We start from the raw sequence: 22,988 nt of genomic DNA on the forward strand, positions 1-22,988 counted from the left end.
AGCTTTCTTAGTTGCCTTTCAACCTGTAAGCAGATTTTTTTGAAAGTATATAATAGTAAAACATTAAGCTACTACAAGGAGCTTTCATATGTCACTGATATTGGAGGTCCCTATGGAAAAAAGCATTATGTTTCCATTAAAATAACCACAAAATATATTGTCAACTTCTTGCTAAGATGCTACTCACTCTAACTTTGCTTGAGGAAATGTAAACACGGGCTCTTTTAATCTGATCTCAAGGAGAATCTGGCCCGGAGGTATACATTCGGAATAACTACAGAAATGGCTGATCAACTTGCAGATGTTCTTGTTCGCTCATATAGGTCATATAGAGGCATCAGTAATAAATTGGGGCTGTTTCATAACCAGTTAAGAACTCCTTGTAGTAGCTTTAATATTTTAGTTACCTTATCAATATTTAGGGATTTTATCATTTACAGATGATTTAATAATGACTAGCATAAGGAGGAGTTTCTAAGATTAAGTTTTCCTTTGAGCGAACCAAATGCACCTTGGATCCAAATGTTTTCTGTTTGACTCTGTTTTACAGTCGGAGATCAAGATATTAACTGCGACTGTGTTTGTGGATCCATACGAAGAGGCTGATGCTCAGGTTTGTATCTTTTTCCGTGTGTTTAAATGAATAGATTTATGGACAGAGCACGAGGAACTGTTCACCCTTTTGCAGATGAAAAGCACAGTGGCCTCTGTGAAAACAGCCTTCTACATTCTGTACATTGACGCACAAACATCCTCGTGAAATAAAAGAAGCATTACATGTTTCCGAGTGGAGGTTGGCTGGAAGAGGATTAAAATGATAAACAGACAATTTTCTTTCCTTAACTTGCACTTATGAAGTAAATGTTGATTGCACAGTGTAATGGCTGTAGAATAATGACATCATCCGTGTTTAGATTGGTTCCCTTAACGCCTCACTTTCTCTTTGCAATTCCTTCTGGTATCGCGTACCTATTTTTCTTGGGAAAATGATGTCTCCATTCCACGAATGAGTGAAGTCACACTTTTTCTCCTAATGTTTTCTTCTTCTTACTCCCCCCCTCCAGCTCAACATCAACCGCTGCTTTAGTTTGTAAGAAGCAATATCATTACTCAGATTATGTTATCATTATGCAATCTGCATTACAATGGCTTTTGCCTGTTCCCAAATTAAATATAAATTTGTAGCAATTACATTTTAATTCTTTAGTGAAAAAGCTTCTTTCCTCTCTTGTTTCAAAAGTGGTGTGATCATTTCTTACCAGAGCTTGGCTCTGAGGAAATTGGAAAGCAATCTGGTTGTCTTTGCACAAACATGCACACAACTTGGAAACACTGGGGGGTTGAAAAGTTGTCTGTTTCCATTTAAAATAAAATCAAAGTGATATTTTGTTGAATCAAAGCATCACATTAGTGCGAAATCCAATTTCAATATTGCTTTAAAGAAGTTGTCCAAAATGGTATAAAATACAGCAGGAGATATTAAAGAGATGCATAGATACCTTGGTAAAAAATGGAAAGAAAGATCTCTGCTGGTTGACAAATGTTTGCACAGCAGTTTATATCATCGTGGCACCCAACTGTAGTGAACCGTGTAGGAAAGATGGCTCTTTTTTTATATGCAGTTCCTCCACTGTTTTAAGAGTGCAGCAATATGGCTACAGTTACTTCACTGTTTACCCTAAAGCGAACTTAACCTTTGTGATTATTGTCCTACAAAGACAATCCTAGATTTTAATGTCCCAGCTGAGTTTGAGACTCTTATTGTACAGTGAGTGAGTGTCAACATGAGTATGTCATGTTGGGCTTTGGGAAACAGTGATCGATATTTTTCACCATTATTGTCATTGTATGGACTAAACACTAATCGATTGATTAAGAAAATTATCAACAGACTAATTGATAATGGTAACAATCGTTAGCTGCAGCCTCGATGTGAGCACAGCCTCTGTATCCTCTAATGTGGCGTGCACAGTCCAGTAGTTCTGGGGATTTAACATGATCGGTGTCTTTCAGATTGCGGCCGAGCGAGAGAAGGAGCTTCAGAAGGAGGAGGAGGAGAGGCAGCAGACCAGCATCGCCCAGAAGAAAGCCAAGGAGGAGCAGGCACCAAAGACCTTCAAAGCAGGCGTAGGGAAATACATCAACCCTGCCACAATGTAAGGACACACACATGCATACTGATTAACTATTCAGCAAACTAAAGTCTTCCCCCGCATCCTCTCCCAGCAGTGACTCATCCACAGGCATCAACATGACGTATATAAAAGCTGCATATGCACAAAAGGGAAGTTAAAGAATATTTATCACTTTACAGAGAGAATACAAAGTTAACCCGGCCTCCTCTCAAACTGTATTATTTCCTCTGATTTTAGAGACTTGAGAAACAGTATAGTAGTGAATGGACGATTAAACATAATGATAACTTAGCGACACAGAAGGAGTAGGAACATAATGTGTAAAATTGCCAATTATGGAGAAGATTGCCCATTTTCCCCATGGGGATACTTCAGGTTTATTATCCAGACTATATTTTTGCTGAGTTTAGGTATATAGAAACATAAGATTATTGTCCCTTTGCCCTATTAAATTCTTAATGGTCACATAAAGTTTTAGTTTTTTGTTTCTTTTGTGTGTAGAATTTGTTTGTGCCATCCTCCTCGTGTCCCATTTTTATTTATTGAATCAGAATCTGTTCAGTAAAGAGAAAAATAGACACTTTAGACAATCTATAATCCTGTGTCATTCGTGGGAATACTGATATGACCAAAATCAAGGTCCATTAACAGAACTGAACGTTGTACTTTTGCTAAAGTGCATATTAAGAGATAATTAAGCTCATGATTTTTCTCTCTTTGATGACATTTTATATTCAGAATTTACCCATCTCCTCCTCCTTCTGTCATCACATCACACTCTCATATTTAGATTTATGCAGAGCATGTCAGTACTAATGCTCCCAAATAACAGTCTGTCCATTTTCCCAGACAGTTAAATGTAAAAGTGACATGTGGGGTGTTTCAGCAGTCACTAATGGTCTTTTTAGGGTTCTGTTCATTTATGCATTTCCTGGATGATTCTGATCATTAGAGAAATACAGGATGGGAATGACACATGAGGTTTATCTGAAATAATGTTGTGCATGACTAGAAACCATCTATCAATTCAGATAACTCAGTGGAAGATCAGATGTCAGCATGTGTAAATACAGTTATTTGAATCTTTGGATCCGGGTTCAAATTGTGGCATTTACATTTTGTAAATGTTATAAAAAGACCTACTAACCCTACATGAAAGAATATTTTTGATTGGATATTTAATTAAAAAATGAAGAGTCTACAAATCTTTAGCCCCTCTTAGCAAAATGTTGTAGTTTTCCAGCTGCACGTCGGCTGTGATTGCATCTTACCAACCCTCCCAAATACAATCGTAGGCAGCTGTTTACACCAAACAAGCTCAAACAAGCCGAGTGTCGCTGCTTGTTCAGCCCCAAACAGCAGAGAGCAGAAGCAAATAAGTGGCTGGTGAGGAAAGATCAGGCAGCTAAAGAAACAGACTTTAGGAGCTGATTCTGGTGGATAAGGTGAAGAAATATTTCCGGAACAGATTCTGTGTTTTTCCAGTTTGAAGATCTAGATTTGAGATTAACATCCAACGAGGTGAAATTACATCAATTAAGTTACGTCTTTTAGGAAAAGCCTTGATCTGTTGTTCCTGTAAAAAATTCAACCATATAAGCTTTAAGTTAGATATGATGTTAAAAATGATACGTTTATATTTGAGATGGTTAAACAAAAATGCTAAACATTCTGTAGTTCCAGCATCTCTAATGTGAGAATGAGTTGCTTTTCTTTGTTTTATGTCTTTGTAAACTGAATATCTCTTTCAAACATATCTAGACTTCTGGTTGGACTTTTTCCTGCTGTTTTATAGACTAACTGATTCATCAAGAAAATAATCTGCAGATTAATCGATACTGAAAAGGAATTATTTGTTGAAGCCCTAATTGTGAGATTCATATAAAGTTATGCATTCTTCTGGGTTCATGTTGATGTCTGAATGAAAATAAACTGGGGTTGTACATCCTGTTTGAAATAGCGTTTGACTCATGCAAATGTACCCATGACCTTGTCAGACCACGAAGAGATAAGCAAAAATTTTAATGACTTGCCCAGACCCACTTCTAGCCTCACTTCCAGTTAGAGAAGAAGAATCCTGAAAGGCCTGTGTACTGTATGATGCGAAAGCACAAACAGCAACATCTACAAAGACAGAAGAGTTATGAGCGGGAACTCGGGCAAAAGGAAGAGCAGATCAGAAAAGCCCACAGTTTGCATGAAACCAGAGGCACACATCTGTGACAGCACAACTGATTATGATATTATATTCTTCTCCCTCAGAAAACGTCCGGCTGCTGAAGATGAAAGCGGGCAGTCCACCAGCGGAGGGGCGGCCAAGAAATCCAAAGGCAAGACCGGCTTCGGAAACTTCAGCTCCTGGTAGCACCGACGCATTCAGCATTAACCAGTCCGTATTTTTTACTGGCCAGATTGAGCCTGAGCAAAATTGATTTCACATTTATACTTATCTAATTGTCTGTTATCTGTCAGTAGTTTTGTTGTCGTGTGAAACGAGAAATTAAAGTGACTTTTTTTGAAAGGTAGCGTCATAATCTAATTTTGTACACCTTCCTTCAAAGACTCTGTGACTATTGATGTCATTAGTATCGATGACGATGTATTGACAGTTTTCGTGGGATGAAGGAGCATTATGAAACTATCATTGCTTATTAGGAGGAAACACTAGTCACTCCAAAAAGTAATTAATCTTATATTCATCATCCAGGAGGGTCAAGATGGAGCAAAAACCATCTGATCAATATCTAGGCTCCTGGACAGTTTAATCAATGTTTGGTCCAGGACGGTCTAATCAGTATCTGTGAACATGATTAACTCCCAACAACCAGGCTGCGGTGTGTCTCTGTGAAGAGAGGTTTCACGGTATCAGGGTGCATTTTCTCGTGTAAAGAATGACGACATGTAGCAGTTTCAGCTCTTTAGGCGGCTGCTTTGGCTGGACTCCCAAGTGTTTTAATGCATTTGCTTGTCATGTTCCCACAATCGTTTAGCACCGCGCTCCGCAGAAAGCTAGAGTTATACATTGCATCAAAGTCAAGGTGGCCCACACATAAAAAATTCATCTCAAGCTTGGTCACTTTGTTATATCCACACTGGTGGTCTGGTTATTTTAGGACACACTCTGGTTCTCTTCACCTAACATAAACCTTTGAATATGTTTTTGTTTTTTTCATTCTAACCATTGTGCTTTCTCAAAACCTCTTGTTTGTCTAAATTGACCAAGAAAACCCTCTTTCTGCAGAGAGCTTCAGGGGTTTGATTGTTTCGCGAGCACAAAAGACATATTCTTGAATGTCTTTGTCTTTCTTAAGTCTCATTCAATATCACTGAGCTTAAAAGTGTGACAAGATTACCTGAAAGTGCTTTCAATTCTGCAGTTTCAATGAAAGAAATTACACTATTGTTGTTGCTGACTGTGGCACGCAGGTGGGGGTGTGATTGTTGCATGGATTGTTCTCCTGTTTTCAACTGCCACTTTTAGATTCATTGTCTACTGAACTGGCATCATGCCGTTTTTTTATAAAATCTAATCTTATCCATGTGCTGGTAGTTTTGTTCCTGTCCATCCTTTTTTTTTCCCAGAAGGTTATTTGGAAATGTTACACTGCCATTGTTTTCGCAACTTTGGCAAAAAAAGGTCTTTAAACTGTAAAACCTGCAGGCGTTTACGCAGAGCTGCTGTATGGCCCAGTAAAACATTGACTGAGTAAACCTAAGAAACTAGAAAACCATGAGAATACTGTGATGGCATCTGTGGCTTTCAGAGGGCACATATTGAAGCAAGATGAACAAGAAAATGTTTAATCAGTCAACAAAAATGAACTTTACAGCCAGTAGTATTTTGATCCAACAAATGCAAATAAGGTTGTATGTAGCCTGTGTCAGAATAAACTTTTCCGAAGCAATGTGAAGCCACATTCAGCACAGGTATCTGGATGTTAACCTGCAAGGAGATCAGGCTGCTGGTGCCAGCAGTGCTAACATTAACCATACCTGACAAAATCATACAAAATACCAGCAGAAAAAAAAAAAAAAATCACTTTTGTTGAGGTCTGTATGTTTTGCCAGACACCACAGCAGTATATATTTATTTCATTTGTCAGTGTTCTGTTTTTTGTTTTTATTTTTTCCCCCACCGGATAAACTTTATTGGAAGTTCACCCTGGACTGTATGTGTTGTTATGTGGAGTTTTTCGAAGCCCTGAGTATCATAAAAATCTAAAATGGCCACTATGGATGTGAAGTACATTTTTAAACAAGCAGCCTGTTTCCGGGTAAACACAATTTTATACATCAGAAATGTTTCCTAGAAACACCTAAAGTAGCAGGTGTGTAGAACAGCAAATGTAAAAGCTTTCATGGTCAGAGAGTTGAATCTGCAACAACAGGCATGTAGCTGCATGAAGCTGTGTGGGATCGTTCCTTGTTGCGCTGGTGAAACGGCGGTATTGGTGATAGCACCCTTGTGTCACATAACACATAATTTATTGGATGCTTGGTTATCGCCCTAATGCTGCTCCACTCGAGCCTCATTATTTAGCTGTGCTCTTGGCAGCAGCTGCCAAGCTTTGGGCTTTTACCTGAATGAATACACCCTCGAGTGTCCTCACTGTCTCCCCCACCCGAGCGAGGTGAAGCTTTGTAAATACAGGAGGTGGAAAATGAAGTTTGTGCCCTCCAAAACTCAAGTTGCAGACCTACACGATTATCCTTTTCACACTATGGAGTGCTAAAACTGAGCCACAGTGTGAGGGGGAAGTCATTGGTTTTCCCAACTGTCCTGTCAGCACAGCGGCGTAAAATGACTTCCAGCAGGCTGTAAGTCACTAATTGAATGAATAATTGAGGTGTGTGGTTCTTACAGAGTGAAGAAGTGACAAGCAAACTGTAACTTTAGGCAGTAAGTTGCTCACATTATGTACTCAAGTGTTAAAACCAAGACGGGACTAAAGATATACTGAGTTAATAGTTTATTAGGTACTGAAGTGTAGAATCTAGTGCAATCCAGCACAGCAGCGCTGTAATACATACTGTCTTTGTTTCTAATGTTTAGCTTTTGTTTATTTTGCTAAAATTGTTGTTTAGATCCAAAAAAACGCAACCAACATATTTTGAATATGAAAGCTAGTTTTTGACATTTGATAAAACAAAATATTCAACAAAACTCGGTGCCCATGTATGTCATGGTCTTTCTTTGTTAATTAAAATAAAATTTCTTTGTCAGTGAACTTAGTTTGTCTCTCAGCCTCCTTGTGCCATCTGGAAGTCACAGTAGCACCCTTTTGTTGATCGTAAAGATGAAAGTGATTCTCAGGTAAGTTTCTTTATTATGATCTTGTTTTGTGTATTTGTATATTTGTTTGAGATTTTAATTCACTGCAGACTGAATGTGTCCATGATCTACCACGTGGTGATTTATCTCATCTTATACTAACAGTTGTACAGCATGGTAAACCAGTTTTCATCTCTCTGCAGAATAAAACCTTGTACTACTGAACCCTGAGCGTTTCCAGTGTTCAAAAATTAAAGGTTGGTATTTACAATTTATGCACTTATGAACTTCAAACCATGTTTAAAGTTTTAACCTAGTTATTACACCAGTAAATAAACACAAAAAATATATCCTGAGAGAACAGTGTCTGACCACATCTAATTTATGCAGTGCTTGATTTTACTCTTCGGGCTTAAACTGTAGTTTATAACAAAACAAGCAGGCGTTTGACAGCTAAATGTGATCTTGTTAAAACTGAAGTCAGAAAATGAATGAAGGAAGCTTAAGTATTTCACAATAAGTCAGCCCACACAGACTGAAATTGCACCATATGTGATTTTAAAAAATACTAATTTAACCAAATTCTTGTGGATACTGTAATGTGTCTGTAGCATATATGTAGGTGTAGTTAAGACAAACCTAAATTTCACCTAAACACCAAATGTTAGAGAATGTAGTTAATTATTACATTGAATGAAGATCTAATTTGCACATATGACCTTTTTTTTTTTTTCAATATTTAAGCGTGCTTTTGTTCTTCCCGTCCTGGCCTGTGCAGCCTCACGGCTGTAATTTAAAGCCTGGACTCTTTTGTCCTCTTGTATACAGAAGACAGTGCAGTTTGATTGCATTATCATTTCAGGCACCAGATTTTATTCTGTTTTCACAAACAGATGCAGTTGCTGTGCTTGTCCTGATGCTGTTGTTACTAAGCAAAGTTTGTCTTTGTTTGGGTGTCCATTCTAGGAACTGATGCTGATGCTAGGATAGTAGGCTGATATTAGGAGGTTAAAAAAAATCAGTCCATATTTTTATATAGAATATAATATACAGAATATATAGTATATACATAAAATTTATTTTTTGCAATGGACCCTGAAACGTGGTCAAGACTTGTGACAAGATATGTGACACGATAATTTAAAGTTTAACAGTAAACTTTATTGTCCAAATTGATATGAGGGCAATGAAAGAATAAACTTTGACCGCTATTTTTAATAATAATAATTAGCTATGAAATAGCTACTAATAGCTAATAAACCACACACACAGAGCAAACTACATGTGTGTAAATTAAACCTGAATCAAGAAAAATGATCAAATATGCATAAAAAGCTGCTTATAGAGATAACAAAGACAATCTGCATTATGTTCAGTTAGAAAGAAAATCAGTGGGACATCTCATTATCTTATGACAGTCCCTCACAAACTTATACAGTTATTGTTTTTGCCCAGTCAGAAACAAATGGGTATGTATGTTTGTGAGGTAAAGTTTGATCTTTTGCTTCAAAGGTAACAAAATCCACCTACCAGAACCTCTAAAACTCACACATTTAGAGGAGCTGGTAGCTGAATTTTCCAGTCATTGTCACAAGATAACCATGTGTAGGATTTAAGTGGAATCTAACAGCATGCAGATCACAAACACATTGTCTCGCTCTCCCCTTCTCAGCATGTAGGAGAACGCACAGTGGTGGAGAAACTCGCAAAAAAATGCAAAAGACTATTTAGACATGGTGGCTTCCATGGAAGACAACCCATGCCCTCTGGGCTCAATCTAAGGTAATGGAAACACAACGATTCTTCCTCTCCAGATGATTGTTATACAGTAATGCACAAACATACTTCTGAATTTTATATTCCGTTTCTGCCAATAAATCCCTGTTAATCTTACACACTGGACCTATAACAGAAAAGTATGACGGCACTGTCAGTCTGCACATTAAAAACAAATACTAAGCTCAAAAAAATGACAAACTACTCCTTTAAAGTTTATGTTGGGAGATATCCTGTTTTTAACTGTAACAGGAAGACAAGAAATTTGTTTAGCATTTGCCCTCCAGACAACGTCTAGTTTCAGCAGAGATAAGCTAAGTTTAATAGGCAGGAACAGCTGTCTACAATAAAGGCTGTTATTAGAATCATGTACACAGTTGTTATACGGGATACTCACAGTCATCGGTCCTGCTTGGATCCAGCTTTATCTCATATAAAAGGCCAAGTAGAGGACACAGTCTTCATAAAGTTAAGTCCTCACTCTACCTCTTCAGTGCTGTAATAAAAATTGACCAGAAATCTCTCTGCGTACGTGCATAAACTTGTAATGTGAGTCTGAGCATATCGTCGTCTCTCCACTCTTCATTCTCACTTTTTATTTCCAGGCCTCCTTTTGAAGTCGGCCATTGAGAATAGATATCAGCAGAGACACTGTAGGGGAAGAGAGTGGGTGTAGTTGTGTCGAGTTAGCAGTCAGCTTCTTACTCCCTATCTGGTTCAATAGCATCATCCAGATTCTCAGACATTCTAGGAACATCATTACCCTTTTTTTAAATCCCAGCCATGTTACTGTCACTTTATGTTTTTCTATGTCCTCATTTTCAGTTTTATTTTTGTAATTTTACACCGGCGCTGATGCAGCACTTATCAACACTGTTTTAGGGCTGTTAGCAGCACGGATGTCAGTCAGTCCAACACTTTATTTGTGGTTCCCATAAATGTGGATAAATGTTACTGACTTTGTTGATCCCTTGAATTTTCATCTACCACTTTATGGTCAATCCCTATTAAATTTGGTACAGAGAATCATGCTCCCATCAGGATGAATTATGATAACTTTGGTGATCCCCTGGCTTTTTGCCACCATTAGGCTGAGATTAATGTGTCCAATGGAAAAATATTATCTCAAAACATTTCTGTCAGCCTCACCTGTGCCTTTGTGTTTAGTACTAAATGGCAAATGTTAGCATGCTAACAGGCTGAATTAAATTTTGAACGTGGTAAACACTTGAAACATCAGCATGTTAGCATTTTAGCCTGCAGATGTTAACATTTAGCCTAAAGCACCAGTGGCCACTTCAGAGGACTGACATCCTCCGTACATGGGGCGGGCGCTCTACCAACTGAACTAAACAGCCGCCCCAGCCATAGAGATGTCTGCCTTCTCTCTAACGTAATGGAATGGAAAAAATACACTCAACAGCAATGTCTCTTTCCAGAATTTGTGACCCGGTTACTGAAAGTAATCCACAGACCTTGTTTTGAGCAGTTAGGGGTTATCATAGGCAACTGGACTTACTCAGGTTCGAAGACGTTCTCATCCAGGAGGCTTCTTCAGTTCTAACTGATTAGTGTGGATTTCCAGGTATTTAACCTCTGTGGGGTTGTTAACACCTTGAGAGGTGTGTGACTCATGGACCCACCTCTCCACTGAGTGAAACATTGGTGTCACCTGAGTAAAGGTGTGAGTGGGAATTGTGAAGGTCTCTTGTGAGTTGTTGACTCACCCTGCCGTCATGGGAGTTATTAGGTTCACATGAGTGGAGATGGGTGTTAATCTGCCTGGGGAGTGATTTTAGGACTGCATCGTATGTGGCTGATAGATTGTGTTTTAGACCTACTCCTCTGTTGAGGGATGGTCGTTCCAGGTTAACACAAATGGCTTCTTTTGCTCTTCTCTCAAACCATCTGTCTTCCCTGGTCAAAATACGTCCTCAAAGGAGTGTCCCTTGGCCTTGAGGTGTAGGTGAACCACTAAGTCCTGCCCTGAAGAAATGGCTCTTCTATGTTGTACCATGCACTTGTGCAGTGGTTGTTTAGTTTCTCTACACCATAGGTTTTGAGAGCTTCTCCTTCCTCTTGGGGAAGTTCTCAAAACCTGTGGTTAACCAAACTGGGCCTTCGATGGAAAGAAACAGGGAGAAAAGAAAATAACAACAAAAGGGAAAACATTGTTATTCTGTACATTGCAGGCGTTTCTGGAAAACTCAGGAGGATTGTCAGCAAACACTGCATCCCTGTGCACTTCAAGCCCAGCAACATTTTGAGGCAAAAACCTGTCCACCCCAAGGACAGAACCAACCACCAACCCACCAACCAAATGTCAATATTACAGCTCAGCCAAGGAGGATGCACTACTGTTCACATCCCGCACTGTCACAAACCCAAGCCTCTCATCCATGCGTAGATGCACGCTTCCTTCTGCGTAGTGATACAGTTGACGGGTGTAGTTTGGTAGAAAGGAAATAGTTCCCACATGAAACTACTCACAACAAGGTATGTGGAGTAACTTGAGTAATCTGGTCATGATATGTGGAAAGAGACATCACTGTTCAGTCAAATGTATTTTTATTATGTCTGGAGGGGGCTTGTGTGTGTGTGTGTGTGTGTGCATGACCAATAGACCGACAGCTTGTCCATTGTTAATCTACATACATCTGCTTATTTTTTGTGTTCACTCAAGACTGTATGCTGAAGGACAACTGTGATTCATAATTCTTGAAAAACCCTTAAAAACACAGATATTGTGTTTTGTCAAGAGCGCCATCGTGGCTGTGATTTCTCAGCACCTTTTGAAATGGATTTCTTTAGATTAGTTGCAAATGCTGGCACTCAAGAATTAGTTCATCCTCAGATTTTGTTGATCACCTCACAAAACACATTTTTGGTCATAACCATAACACCAATTATGACAAAAACTTCACAAGTGGAGTGCTGTCTAGTTCCATTATATTAGTGAGAAGGCAGATACATCTATGTCTGATATCCCCTGATAGCAGCTGATAGCAGGAAATGGAAATGCATGGTTTTATTTTTTACATTTTAGGGGGTGAACTGTCCTTTAAACAGTGGCTTTAACAGTGAATAACATAATTTCTCTCAGCTATGTGTTTGGCTAAAAAAGCCTGGCTTTCATAAAGATGTTCCAAACACACCTCCAACCTTCAGTCTTACCGGCCCCTGAGGGACCCGCTGTCAAGACCAGTGTTCAGGCCTTTGAAATATCTCGCCTTTTCAAAATTATAACCATCAGCTGTCTGTCAGTTTTCATTCCACAGGGCAGCCCTCCATTTTACATGCAGCAACCATTTCACTGAAACTGTTCTGAACGTAATAGAGATCACTTGTTACTTTTTAAGACAAGGAAATGAATCACCCATCCTGGAAAAGGAGGTAATCCGTGACTCTCCACACTCCCTTCCTCTCTGCACCACAGCAAGGGCAAAGGGTTTATTTGAGCTACACCCCAGCTGTAGCTTTTTAATCTAAAACATTTATGATGTTACACAGTCCAGAGAGAGATGTTGAAGTGAGCCACAGAAACTCTCCACTATCAGAAAAGCTCCTATACAGACACTTTTGTGGATTATGTGCTTGTGAAAAATCTCCACTGAGTCATATGCAGAAGCAGTTAAAAGCAATTTAGAGCTTTTAACTGAATATGATAGTGATACATGACAACATGTCATGGCTCTATTAATTCTGCTAATATCCAGTTACATCAAGTGATAAAACTACATCTGCTTTTTTGGAAAGTTAGCTGGTGCTGCGTGCACATTGAAATCATTTTGGGATGACAAACTCACAAATTAATGCAACAGCAAAACTACACTGTATTATAGTGTACTTGAAACATACACAGTACCTACAGTACTTTTATTTGTACAGTAATTTGGAAAGCATTTGATTTAACTGCACTGTGTTTTGAAAGTCAAAATTCATAGCAAGGCTGTTGTTTCATTGCTTAAAAATATGTAATAAATATACAAATGTCAATTAGATGTGAATCTAAATGAATAATAAAGAGGAAGAAAAAATGGTTATTATATAATCATCTGCTTGTAGTGATTAGTTTGACCCAGACAGATGTGATCAGTAGAGGTTCTCACTGTATTATAGAGCCAAAACAACGCCGTCAGAAGGGCAGGACTGAGAGAAAAAAGGTGCAATTACAAATGTCTGCTACTTCAGCACCACGGACAGCGCTGTGGATTTATCAATACACAGCACAGTCAGGCTATATTTCAGAGTCATGGTCGGGGCCATAGAGTCAAAGTTGCACAAACCATCATGAGCAGCGTCCCCGTGGACTCGTTTCCAAAGTGAACTGTACAGGAACCGCAGAATTTTTTTTTGATTGCCTTCTCGTTTGTTCTGGTGTGCTTTCAAGTGAAAATCACTTTACTTTTACTAAAAAGCAGAAATGGTAAACAAACAGGATGGATGCTGCTTCTGTGTTGCTAAGCAACAAAGGCAGCTGCTGGCGTCGTGTGTGTGAATGGGACAATCCGGGCAATTTGATGGCTTTCAAGGGACAACATGAAAGGGTTTGAAATCAACAATGCAGCATTTCCAAATATGATATTTTCCTGGCTTTTCTTTGTGAAAGGGGCTGCAGGGAATTATCAAAATGGCCTCTGAATGCTTCTAACATAATTCACCAGACCTATCCACGAGCCAGACACAAGGAGAACAAACGAAATATCATGATTACTGCAGGAAAATTGGGCAGCTGCAGCAGTAAATAGTAATCAAAAGGGAAAGAAGACTAAAAAGAGAAAGCAAGTAATGGACGTTTTTTAAGGGGTCTGTTCACCCAAATTTTCCCCTGAAAAAGCGTTTCCCCACTTACACCTGGCATCTGGCGGTTGAGATGTCTGCAGCCATCTCTATACCTTAACAGTGGATGGCATTTGCTTTGTTGCTCCTGTTAAGATGTCAAGAATGGGGATGTCAGCAGTTTGTGCCAGACCCAGAAAAATACTGACACAAATTGGCCACAAAAATAGCAACAAGCACAGATGACATGAACAGAGCTGTACAGATTCTTGAAAATTGACTTAGTATAAAGACGTAAGTCTGATGTCTGCATATTTCTTTGATCATTGTCTAAAATGTTACACAAAAAGCCTCTGTCTGCTGAAAATAACAGGACGGATGTGTTAGTTGATTGGTTTGGGAAAAACAAAATAAGGCCCATCAGTACAAGATCAGGCTGAATAATGAAGTGAACAAAGATAGAAATAGACCCTTCCTAAATCCTGCCTCTTTTTGCTCTGTGCTCCAACAGGTCATTTCAAGAAGTGAATCCAAAATTAGCAAGGCTCTTGTGAGATTTTTAGGCCCATGTGTTGTTTCTTCATTTTGCATATTGTACAAACTGGTTATGTTTCATAATGTGACGCCACCGTGGTTGACATCTGTTTAGGTTTAGGGACAAAAACACTTGGCTAAGATGAGGGAAAGATCATGCTTTGGGTTAAAATTATCACTCTTGCCAGAGCTTTCGCAAATCCGGGGTTCCCTGATGGTGAAACCTTGGTCAACTTCTCTATTTTCCTGTTTCCTGTAATTAGATATGCTATATGCTAGATTCATCTATGTCAAAAAGATAACAGTGTTGTTATAATCCTATATAGTTACATCTTAAGTCAGCTAATGGAAGCAAAATGCTGGTGAACTAGTGAGCTAATGAGCAAGTCCCCACTTTGGGGAAGCGGACACAATAAGTAAATACAAATATGACATGTCTGTGAAGATTCTCAGTCCTACCGGGCTTTGAGGGTTCTTCAACTCTGAACTGAAGAAGCCTCTTGGACGACAGGCAGAACGTCACGTCCAGTTGCCTACGACGATCCTTAACAAACAAATAAGACAAATATTAGCACCTTTTAAAAATGTGTTAGCAAACGCAGGTTTATTTAGACACCCAGCAGGAACAAAGCAACATTAGCTGGTGCTGGGTAGCTAGTTATTTCACTGAAGACGAAAAAAATAGAGAGGCAAAGTCACGCCCCTTACGGTGGACCACCAAGGAGCCGATACACTATTGTTAACTGCTTCTTACCAGGTACTTATCTCTCTCCTTTGTGTGATTTTGTCAACAAATATGCTGTGCATGTTTGTTTGTGGGTGTAGAAGGATTATCTGTGCCAAACTGCAAAAAAAGGCCCTCGTCGTGATGAGCCTGGGGGTTAATTGGTTCTATTAGTTCTAAAAGAGAACTGGTAGCAGCTCCAGACAGCTGTAAAACATCTCTGAGCCTGATGTCCGCCCTCACCTGTTCCTTTCAAAGAGATATCTGCTAATGTGACAGCCTCCCTTGTTAAGTTGGTGCGTCAGCAGAAGATCTCTGACACTCTGCGTTTGGATACACATCTCTGCTTCAGTCTCGTCCTTTCAATGACATCACTCACTTCCTCTCTCATTGGACAGAGTGCCCGTCAGCCTGACTCGCTGACCAATGGCGGCTTGTGTGGCGCCTGGTGGTTTGGCGGAGGGGAGTATGGCAGATGCAGTGCTGTAGCCATGGCGACAGTGGATGCTGAATGCTGCCACGACTTTGTGTAGGCAGAGTCTGAATGGGGATGACATCACTCAGGGAGACAGGAGAAAAACAACATCTTCAGTTCCTGTGTCTGTTTTTCTGCCTATGACGATAACACCAAATGTTATTTGGACGCTGATGCAAAACCAAAGATGTTTGTTTCGCTGGACTAAAATACCTGGAAATGAAATTTGACTCCCTGCAAAGCAGACAGAAACTGTTCATGTCTTTATGATGTAGTGAGTGAAAAGATTTAACCAATGACGGTTTATGAAATCCAGTACTCATAGTTGTTGTTGCGCACTGTAGCCATCAAAACCCAGCATTTATGGCATGAAAGATTGATGATCTTGCCCCAAGTTTTCAGTGTCTTTCCCAGAATAAATCCCTGGAAAAGCTCTGATTATGTAAATGTAAAATTATATATTATTCAGTACATAGAAATGCTACACTAACAACATGAACACCATACAAAATACAAATGTAGCCAAACATATTTTAAAATGGCAGAAAAATAATCAATCTAAACATAAAAAATAACAAATAAATAGTTTTATAACAACTTAAAAATACTTATAAAATATTATTCATTGGTATATTCAGATGATACTTGGAATATGACAAACTATTGACAAACATCCAGATGAATAAATAAAATGCAGCTGTGGTCAGGGAGGAACCTTAACTCAACAAAACTGTTTATTGCATTTATATCCACTATTTGACCGGCCAACATCAGCCCAGTTACACCAGTATGTAGCTGCTGGTTGTCACTGGTGTTGCTGTTTTCCACAGCGAGCACACTTTGCGATCTCCCAGGTGACAACATGGGGAACAAACACTGTACCACCGTTGTTGTTTGGATGCTGTGCACCTCTTCCTCACTGAATCTCCTCTCATCCCTCCCCCTCCCTCCCCCTCTCTGTCTCACCCTCTCCCTCTCTGGCTCTGACTCACCGCTCCGGGGATGAGGGCCGGCCCCTCCTTCAGATGACATCAGAGGGCTTGAAATAGCAGCAGCATTAAAGCTTCCAGTCATGGGAGCCTGCTGCGAGGCCTGCAACCCAGGGCAGCCACTTCCAGCTGAGGGGGAGAGAGAGAGGGGGAGGGACAGCGGGGCGGGTGGGGGTGGAAAAAAAAAAAAACAAAGTGACAAAAGAGATAATGAAGTGGCGGTAGCAACAAGTCAAAAAAGGGTCAGTGGCTTGACATCTTTTGAGAGCTAATATCACATGCAGAAGGGGTGCAACATGTGAGAGCAGAAATCATCTTCTGTAAAATTCAGAATGAATAATTTTTCACTGACTTTGTCTCTCATGTTTCTTTACTGTAAAATCAAAGCATAAAAACTACCTTCCTTAAACCTCAAAGCTGAACATAGTGGGTCTTACTGTATGTCTATCCTAATAACTTTAACTGACTTTGGAAGATGTTATATTTATTTATGAATTTGTAAAATCTTATTTTAGCTAGGTAATGTTAACATTTCAGTTTCAGGGTGTAGCTTTAAGGATGTCGCAATACACCGGTATTGATAATAATCATGACATTTTAAAAATTAAATGTATTTTGATAATAATCATGACATTTAAAAAATTCAATGTATTGTTATAATAATGGGCATATGATGATACTGTGTAAATAATCTATCACCTCTTAAATACACTGTATGCTCTAAAATAAGGTTACAAACTCTCTTTTCACCTCCTACACTTGTTTTTTAGTGTAATTTATGTTTACATTTATACAAATAATAAGCAAAGTTAAAGATGAATTTGTTTTTTCATATTTTCTATAGATATCATGATCATTATCATGAATCATTTTGGTCGCAATAATCGTGTTGTTGATTTTAAGTTTAAGAGAAAAAGCTCTGTGATGGTAGTCACTACTCATGCTAACTTTCAATGTCAACAAACAAATAAAAAAAATAAGGCTATAATATGTAATATGTAACATTTCTGCATTAAAATGTCTAAAAATACTAAACATTTGTAAGATATTTTGTTGAGTCATGTACTTACATCTCAAATGTTTCTAACAACGGTCAAACCCAGAAATGTGCAATTTTTTCAAGGTAACATCAAACTGTTGCTAGCTAGTTGCTTCAACTTTCAGAAAAACATGTCATGTGTCGGACACGCGAATGAGGACAGAGGTCTGTGCAGGTGAATAAGTGTAATGCAAATAAAACTTACTTCGTATTATTACCTTGATAATGAACACAATTTCAGCCCGAATCATGTCAGGTGTATTTTCATCAGCTATGGTGGTTGTTTAAAAGTGAACACAACAACTCCCATGATCCCACGCTACTTCACAACATCATCAAACTGTATCTTTTGTTCTTGTTTTAATGTGACACACCTGTCGGCAGAACTTATGTTTTGTACGTTAAATGTGGAATTTATAAGAAAGCACAAATCATTAAGAATTTGCCACAGCCATTATGCAAATGTAGGGCGCCTGTTTCAGGTGGCATACAACATATCTGTTTTTCTGCAGTTTCAAAGTCCCCATTGATACAAGAAACAACAAAAACCTCTGAGTTAGAAAACTACACGCTGAAAATGGCAAATTAGATGACGTTAACAGAATGTAAGCAGCTGTCACTTTTCTTTTGCGGGGATTTAGCCATTTTAATGTTTAAAGAAATACAAAAAAAGCTGAGGTTTGCCACACCTCTCTTCAGCACTGACACAACACTGTGGACGTGGATCAGGCTATGCAAGACTACTCGCTCAATAACTCCCAAATTGCACAATTTTTTAAGGAAGCTTGATGATATTGCGGTCACTCATTCAATGATGAAACCAGTTGAAACAAACAGTCTGTTCACAAACATCTGCTACATATCTAGATGTTTCGTGTACGCTAAAAAGACAGCTGAGCTGGCGACCCTTTAATGTGGCCACGGACACGTACGCGCTGCTGAAAGAATGTAATCACATGAGGCTCAGACCACCTCTGAATGTGGTCTGAGCGATCACATATAAATGTGTCTGCATCTTGGGTTTATTCAGACCTGTACTTAGAGCTGTTCACTTGTCATAGGATCACCCAAGATGCATTTTTTTTAAATACAGGAAAATAATACATATATCACTCATGACAATGTAAAGACATTACAATACGATGCCAAAAAAACAGCAGTTAGACAAAATAGAAGAAACAGAAAGAAAAAAAATGAACAGGACCCCTGCAGTAATTCAAATAATTAGATTTACAGTACCAATATAATTAGACACTGAAGTATACATATGGCAGGTTTAGGTTTATTTAGAGTTTTATATAGTCCCACTCTTCACTGCATTAAAACTTTTGTTTTGGATGACAGACCAGAAACCTATGGATAATGGAAAAACACATGCATCTGACTCATGTTAATACCAGGTGTAAACAGGCTCTTTGACACCAGCAACTGCAGTTTGCCTCCCATTTCCCATACTGTCGTCAACAACAGCTTCTTTTTCCTGCACTGAATGCGGTCTTCTCTTAACCTTAACCAAGTTATTTTGATATGAACTGGTTTTGGATTGGTTTTAGGTGTGAACAGTGTCTACCATGAATGATAATGCCAAACTATAAAAGATCAGGACTAATCTTTTCTCTTTAACTTAATATAAATATATACGTTTCAATGCCCTCAAGTTAAGCAGGGGAACTTGCATTTTCAAGCTGGACCAGTTTAAAATATGGCAACATAGAACAGGCAAAAAAAAAAAATATTTATAAATGACTTTAAAGGCCAGCTGGTTAGTAAAGGCTCATCTTCCCTTCCTTTCTCAGTTTACCTCTCACTCCTCGTTTCCCTCACACCCAAACACTTACTGTTTATCCTGATCTGTCTCCTTCCTGTCTCATACACAGGACCTGTCTGAGCTGATGAAGTGCGAACAAAAGGAAAAAGACGATATGGTCATCCAACCGCTGGACGCCTGCACCATGGCAGCACCACCACCGCCACCCCCCACCACCACCGGCCCCACACAGAGAGACCCTCCCGTGGAGGAGCTTGAACTGTGTGACCAAGCGTCGCAGAGAAGTAGGTCAGGAGACATGAGGACTGTGAGCATGAGAATAACACGGGCCGACGTAAACAGCCAACACCACTACATCCTGTCTATCTGCAGCCATCACAACACCAACAACATTCTTGCTCCCCCTCCTACTCTTTCTCTGTCTGTCTGTGCATACAGGATATGGTCCTTACAAAGTAAAGGTTAGATTTGATTCACACTGGGGCCTGCCGCTCTGAAATATGCATGCACTAAAAGTAGCACGAGGTGCTCTGGATAAAAGCATCCACCAAGTGGAATATGCTCTGTTCCTCACGTCGGCACTCAGTCGACTCGTCTCTAACCTGCATGAATATTTTGTTAAAGATGCAACATCACTCCTGCACATTGAATATATGCTCACAAAATAGATTTATTTAATATAATTACAACATTTCAACATCATGTCGTAATCAGGTATACTCGGCATGTGACCAAGATCTATATTATAACACAATTAGTGCAACATGCAAAGGTTCAAATTCAAAATGAAAACGTGCTTGCAAATTATAATATCATTGCCAAAATAATTCCATTCAAAACTATTATCATTTAAAATCAAATACATAAGAATATGTATAAAACATACCCTCAACCATGAAGTCAAATATGTTGTTTTGGCGGTTTTTATTTTATATTTGTTTTGGCGGTGAGTATGCTGTATGTCACCTTCCATCAAACTACTTTTATCATATAATTTTCATGTCTCTAAGCTGATGTTCTGAGCCTTTAATGTATTTTGTTCAGTCTATTCCAAAAACACCAGCTGCTGCAAAATATTGGAGGATAATTTTTACTCTCATGGGATCTAATTACATAATTATCATTAGTTGAATGGTAAAGTTCTTCAGAAGAGTCACAGTTTATTCCCACTAATTTCAAACTTTCATTTGATTTTCAGTATGCATTAATATTGTTTTTTACTGGCCACTTCAGGGTGGATAACAAACTTTAAATACAACACTGATATATAAACATCTTAAACTGTCTGTATGATGAATGTGTCAGCATGTGTGGAGCGGGGTCGTCCACTAATCAGAAGATTGGTTGTTCGAGCTCTGGCTTCTGCAAGTCAAAGCATCTTTGGGAGCTGAATCCCAAATTGCCCCTGAAGGCGTAGCCCTAGGTGTGTGAATGGTTGTTGCAGGCACTTTGCGTGACAGCCCCTGCCACTTAGTGTACAAATGAATGAGTGGAAGTGGCATGTGTTGTACAGCGTTATATAAAGGCAGGCCATTTGCGGTGGCTCAAACTTTTTTAGATCATGGAACCCAAATCCCAATATATATGCTAGGACAGTTCTCTAGTCAGTACAGTACAGTACAGTGGCTGCCCACTGCTCCTAATACTTAGATTATATAGCGTGTAAGATTTACAGGGATTTAGATTTGTCATTGTGTTACCTTAGAGTGATCTGGTTGTATCTACAGAGGGTGCGGGTCCACTTCCATGGAGTCCGCCATGTTGTACCGCCGTGTTTGCACAATAGCCCAGAATGATCAAACCAACAGAGCAACATTTGCATTCATTTGGAGTCATGTTTTAGCCGCCTTTAACCTCTGTTTTGGTCTCCACCACCCCCTGAGAAAAATATCTGGCTCTTTAGATGCTAAATGCTGCAGTTTCTTCCTCAGCTAGCTGCTGACAATATCCGTCTACCGTCAAATACTGGGCAGGCAGTGTACAGAGGATTTTTAGAGATTTTTGTTGTTGTTGGTGAGAACAACTGTCAAAACGCTGATGAGAGTGGTGAGATTCACATTCATACAAGCGTGAAAAATTGTAGTTTGCAACTATAAATCTACCACTGTGTAAGACTCTTGAATTCAAACAAATATTCCCATAGCTTGTTATAATCTTGAGGAGAAACAAACAAGCCTCTGATTTCCTACTGGCGTATTTTAATTTATCTATCAAAGAAGTAAATTACAGTGTTGTAAATGTGGTTCATACAAGTCAGAGGAATTTTCTAGATGTCATTTCATCGGCAGAAAACATGAAATAATGAAATTATTTTATGAAGCAATTGCTTGATTACTTGATTATGGATTAATCGGAGGTCTCAGCCTTAATGAGATTTAATTTCTGCCTTGAAGCAGCATCATTTTAACATAAAGCTTAAGTAACTAATGCCTCTGAGGCCAGCACAGGTCCTGATCACTGTCAGAATAGGGTCATCATGTTATTGAGCTGATCTTGTTAGTGTTAATGCGTGTTGAACTTTACTGCTCTTTCTTTCTTACTGCCACTTGTACCATTATTATGGTGCAGTCAGGTTAGTACGCACAGGGTCACAGTCAAGAACTTTGACTGATAAGAAATAAAACACGCAGCTGATTCATTACATTCATGTGGAAATGTTGCATGTTGCTGCTTTAAGAACAAGGCAGGGAGTGTGAGATAAATTAGAGGCTGACAGGCTGCTTTGTGCTTGAAGACAAGCCAGTCACCTCAAGGACATCAAAACACGAGGCTGTGTGGGCATCAGAATCACAAGTGAGGAGACGGATGGAAAGCAGAATCATCTAAGTATGTACTGTACTGCCATAGCAACTCCAGGCCATACAACAAAGGTACAGTCTGTACTTTATCAAATGATTCGTGTCTAATTAGTTGTGCTGCAGCAGGTCTGATCATCTTCATGCTGAGGTTAGCGATGATCACAGAGCTTCAAATGAATTCGCAGTCATAGCTGTGGCATTAGGACACAGTGCATTCAGGTTCAGAGCCGTAAACATGTTTGTAGCCCTGAGAATATAAATCTGTCACGAGAACAGCTGCAGAGTTTAGTGACAGTGACACCTTTTAAAAGATCAGTGCACCTAAATCACCAAAAAGCAAGTTGTGTCACTTACTCTTAGTGGTATCTGGAAATGCAGGTACTTTTACTTTTATTGTCACAGATGTTTGAGGTATTTGCTGCTGAGTTCTCAGCCACGGCCTTTTATATGGTGGTTACAGCAGTGAAAAATGAAAGTCAAGTCTAACATTTGGAAACATTTCACTTTTCATTTATTTGGAGCTATCAGTATGCTCTGCAATGTTTTGTCTACGCCTTTGCCCTCAGATTGTGAAAAAGTTTTCAGCCATGATGGATGGCAATGTCTCTTGGTTGGTCCACCTCCCTGGTCGAGACTAAAAGGATTGTTGTGAAATTTTGTACAGGCATTCATGGTCCTCAGACCACTGACTCTGATGAT

The 22,988-nt window shown here is 39.1% G+C and overlaps 1 protein-coding gene and 2 long non-coding RNA genes across 4 annotated transcripts in view; 2 read left to right on the top strand and 1 right to left on the bottom strand.

Moving 5' to 3' along the window:
- Positions 1 to 4,656, top strand: part of ppil2 (peptidylprolyl isomerase (cyclophilin)-like 2) — a 32,714-nt gene extending 28,058 nt beyond the window's left edge. The window contains exons 18-20 of the mRNA XM_084728243.1: positions 551 to 613; positions 2,014 to 2,156; positions 4,398 to 4,656. Coding sequence (XP_084584369.1) covers positions 551 to 613; positions 2,014 to 2,156; positions 4,398 to 4,500 — 309 coding nt within the window. The 3' untranslated portion in view covers positions 4,501 to 4,656. The remainder of the gene's footprint in view (positions 1 to 550; positions 614 to 2,013; positions 2,157 to 4,397) is intronic.
- Positions 4,657 to 6,165: 1,509 nt separating this feature from the next.
- LOC146320127 (uncharacterized) lies at positions 6,166 to 9,120 on the top strand. The gene is made up of 3 exons (XR_014771463.1): positions 6,166 to 7,449; positions 7,611 to 7,664; positions 9,080 to 9,120. It is a non-coding gene; the product is annotated as an uncharacterized LOC146320127 (long non-coding RNA).
- Positions 9,121 to 14,886: 5,766 nt separating this feature from the next.
- LOC146320128 (uncharacterized) lies at positions 14,887 to 19,773 on the bottom strand. 2 transcript variants are annotated; one of them, XR_014771462.1, is made up of 3 exons: positions 19,562 to 19,773; positions 15,464 to 16,813; positions 14,887 to 15,040 (listed from the first exon to the last, which is right to left on the bottom strand). It is a non-coding gene; the product is annotated as an uncharacterized LOC146320128 (long non-coding RNA). The 2 variants fall into 2 exon arrangements; XR_014771461.1 differs by lacking the exon at positions 14,887 to 15,040 and having other exon boundaries at positions 15,055 to 15,833; positions 16,688 to 16,813.
- Between the last annotated feature and the right edge of the window lie 3,215 nt (positions 19,774 to 22,988).

The sequence above is a fragment of the Lutjanus erythropterus genome, chromosome 10 (assembly GCF_056507025.1).
Source record: "Lutjanus erythropterus isolate fLutEry1 chromosome 10, fLutEry1.hap2, whole genome shotgun sequence".
Classification (NCBI taxonomy): domain Eukaryota; kingdom Metazoa; phylum Chordata; class Actinopteri; order Lutjaniformes; family Lutjanidae; genus Lutjanus; species Lutjanus erythropterus.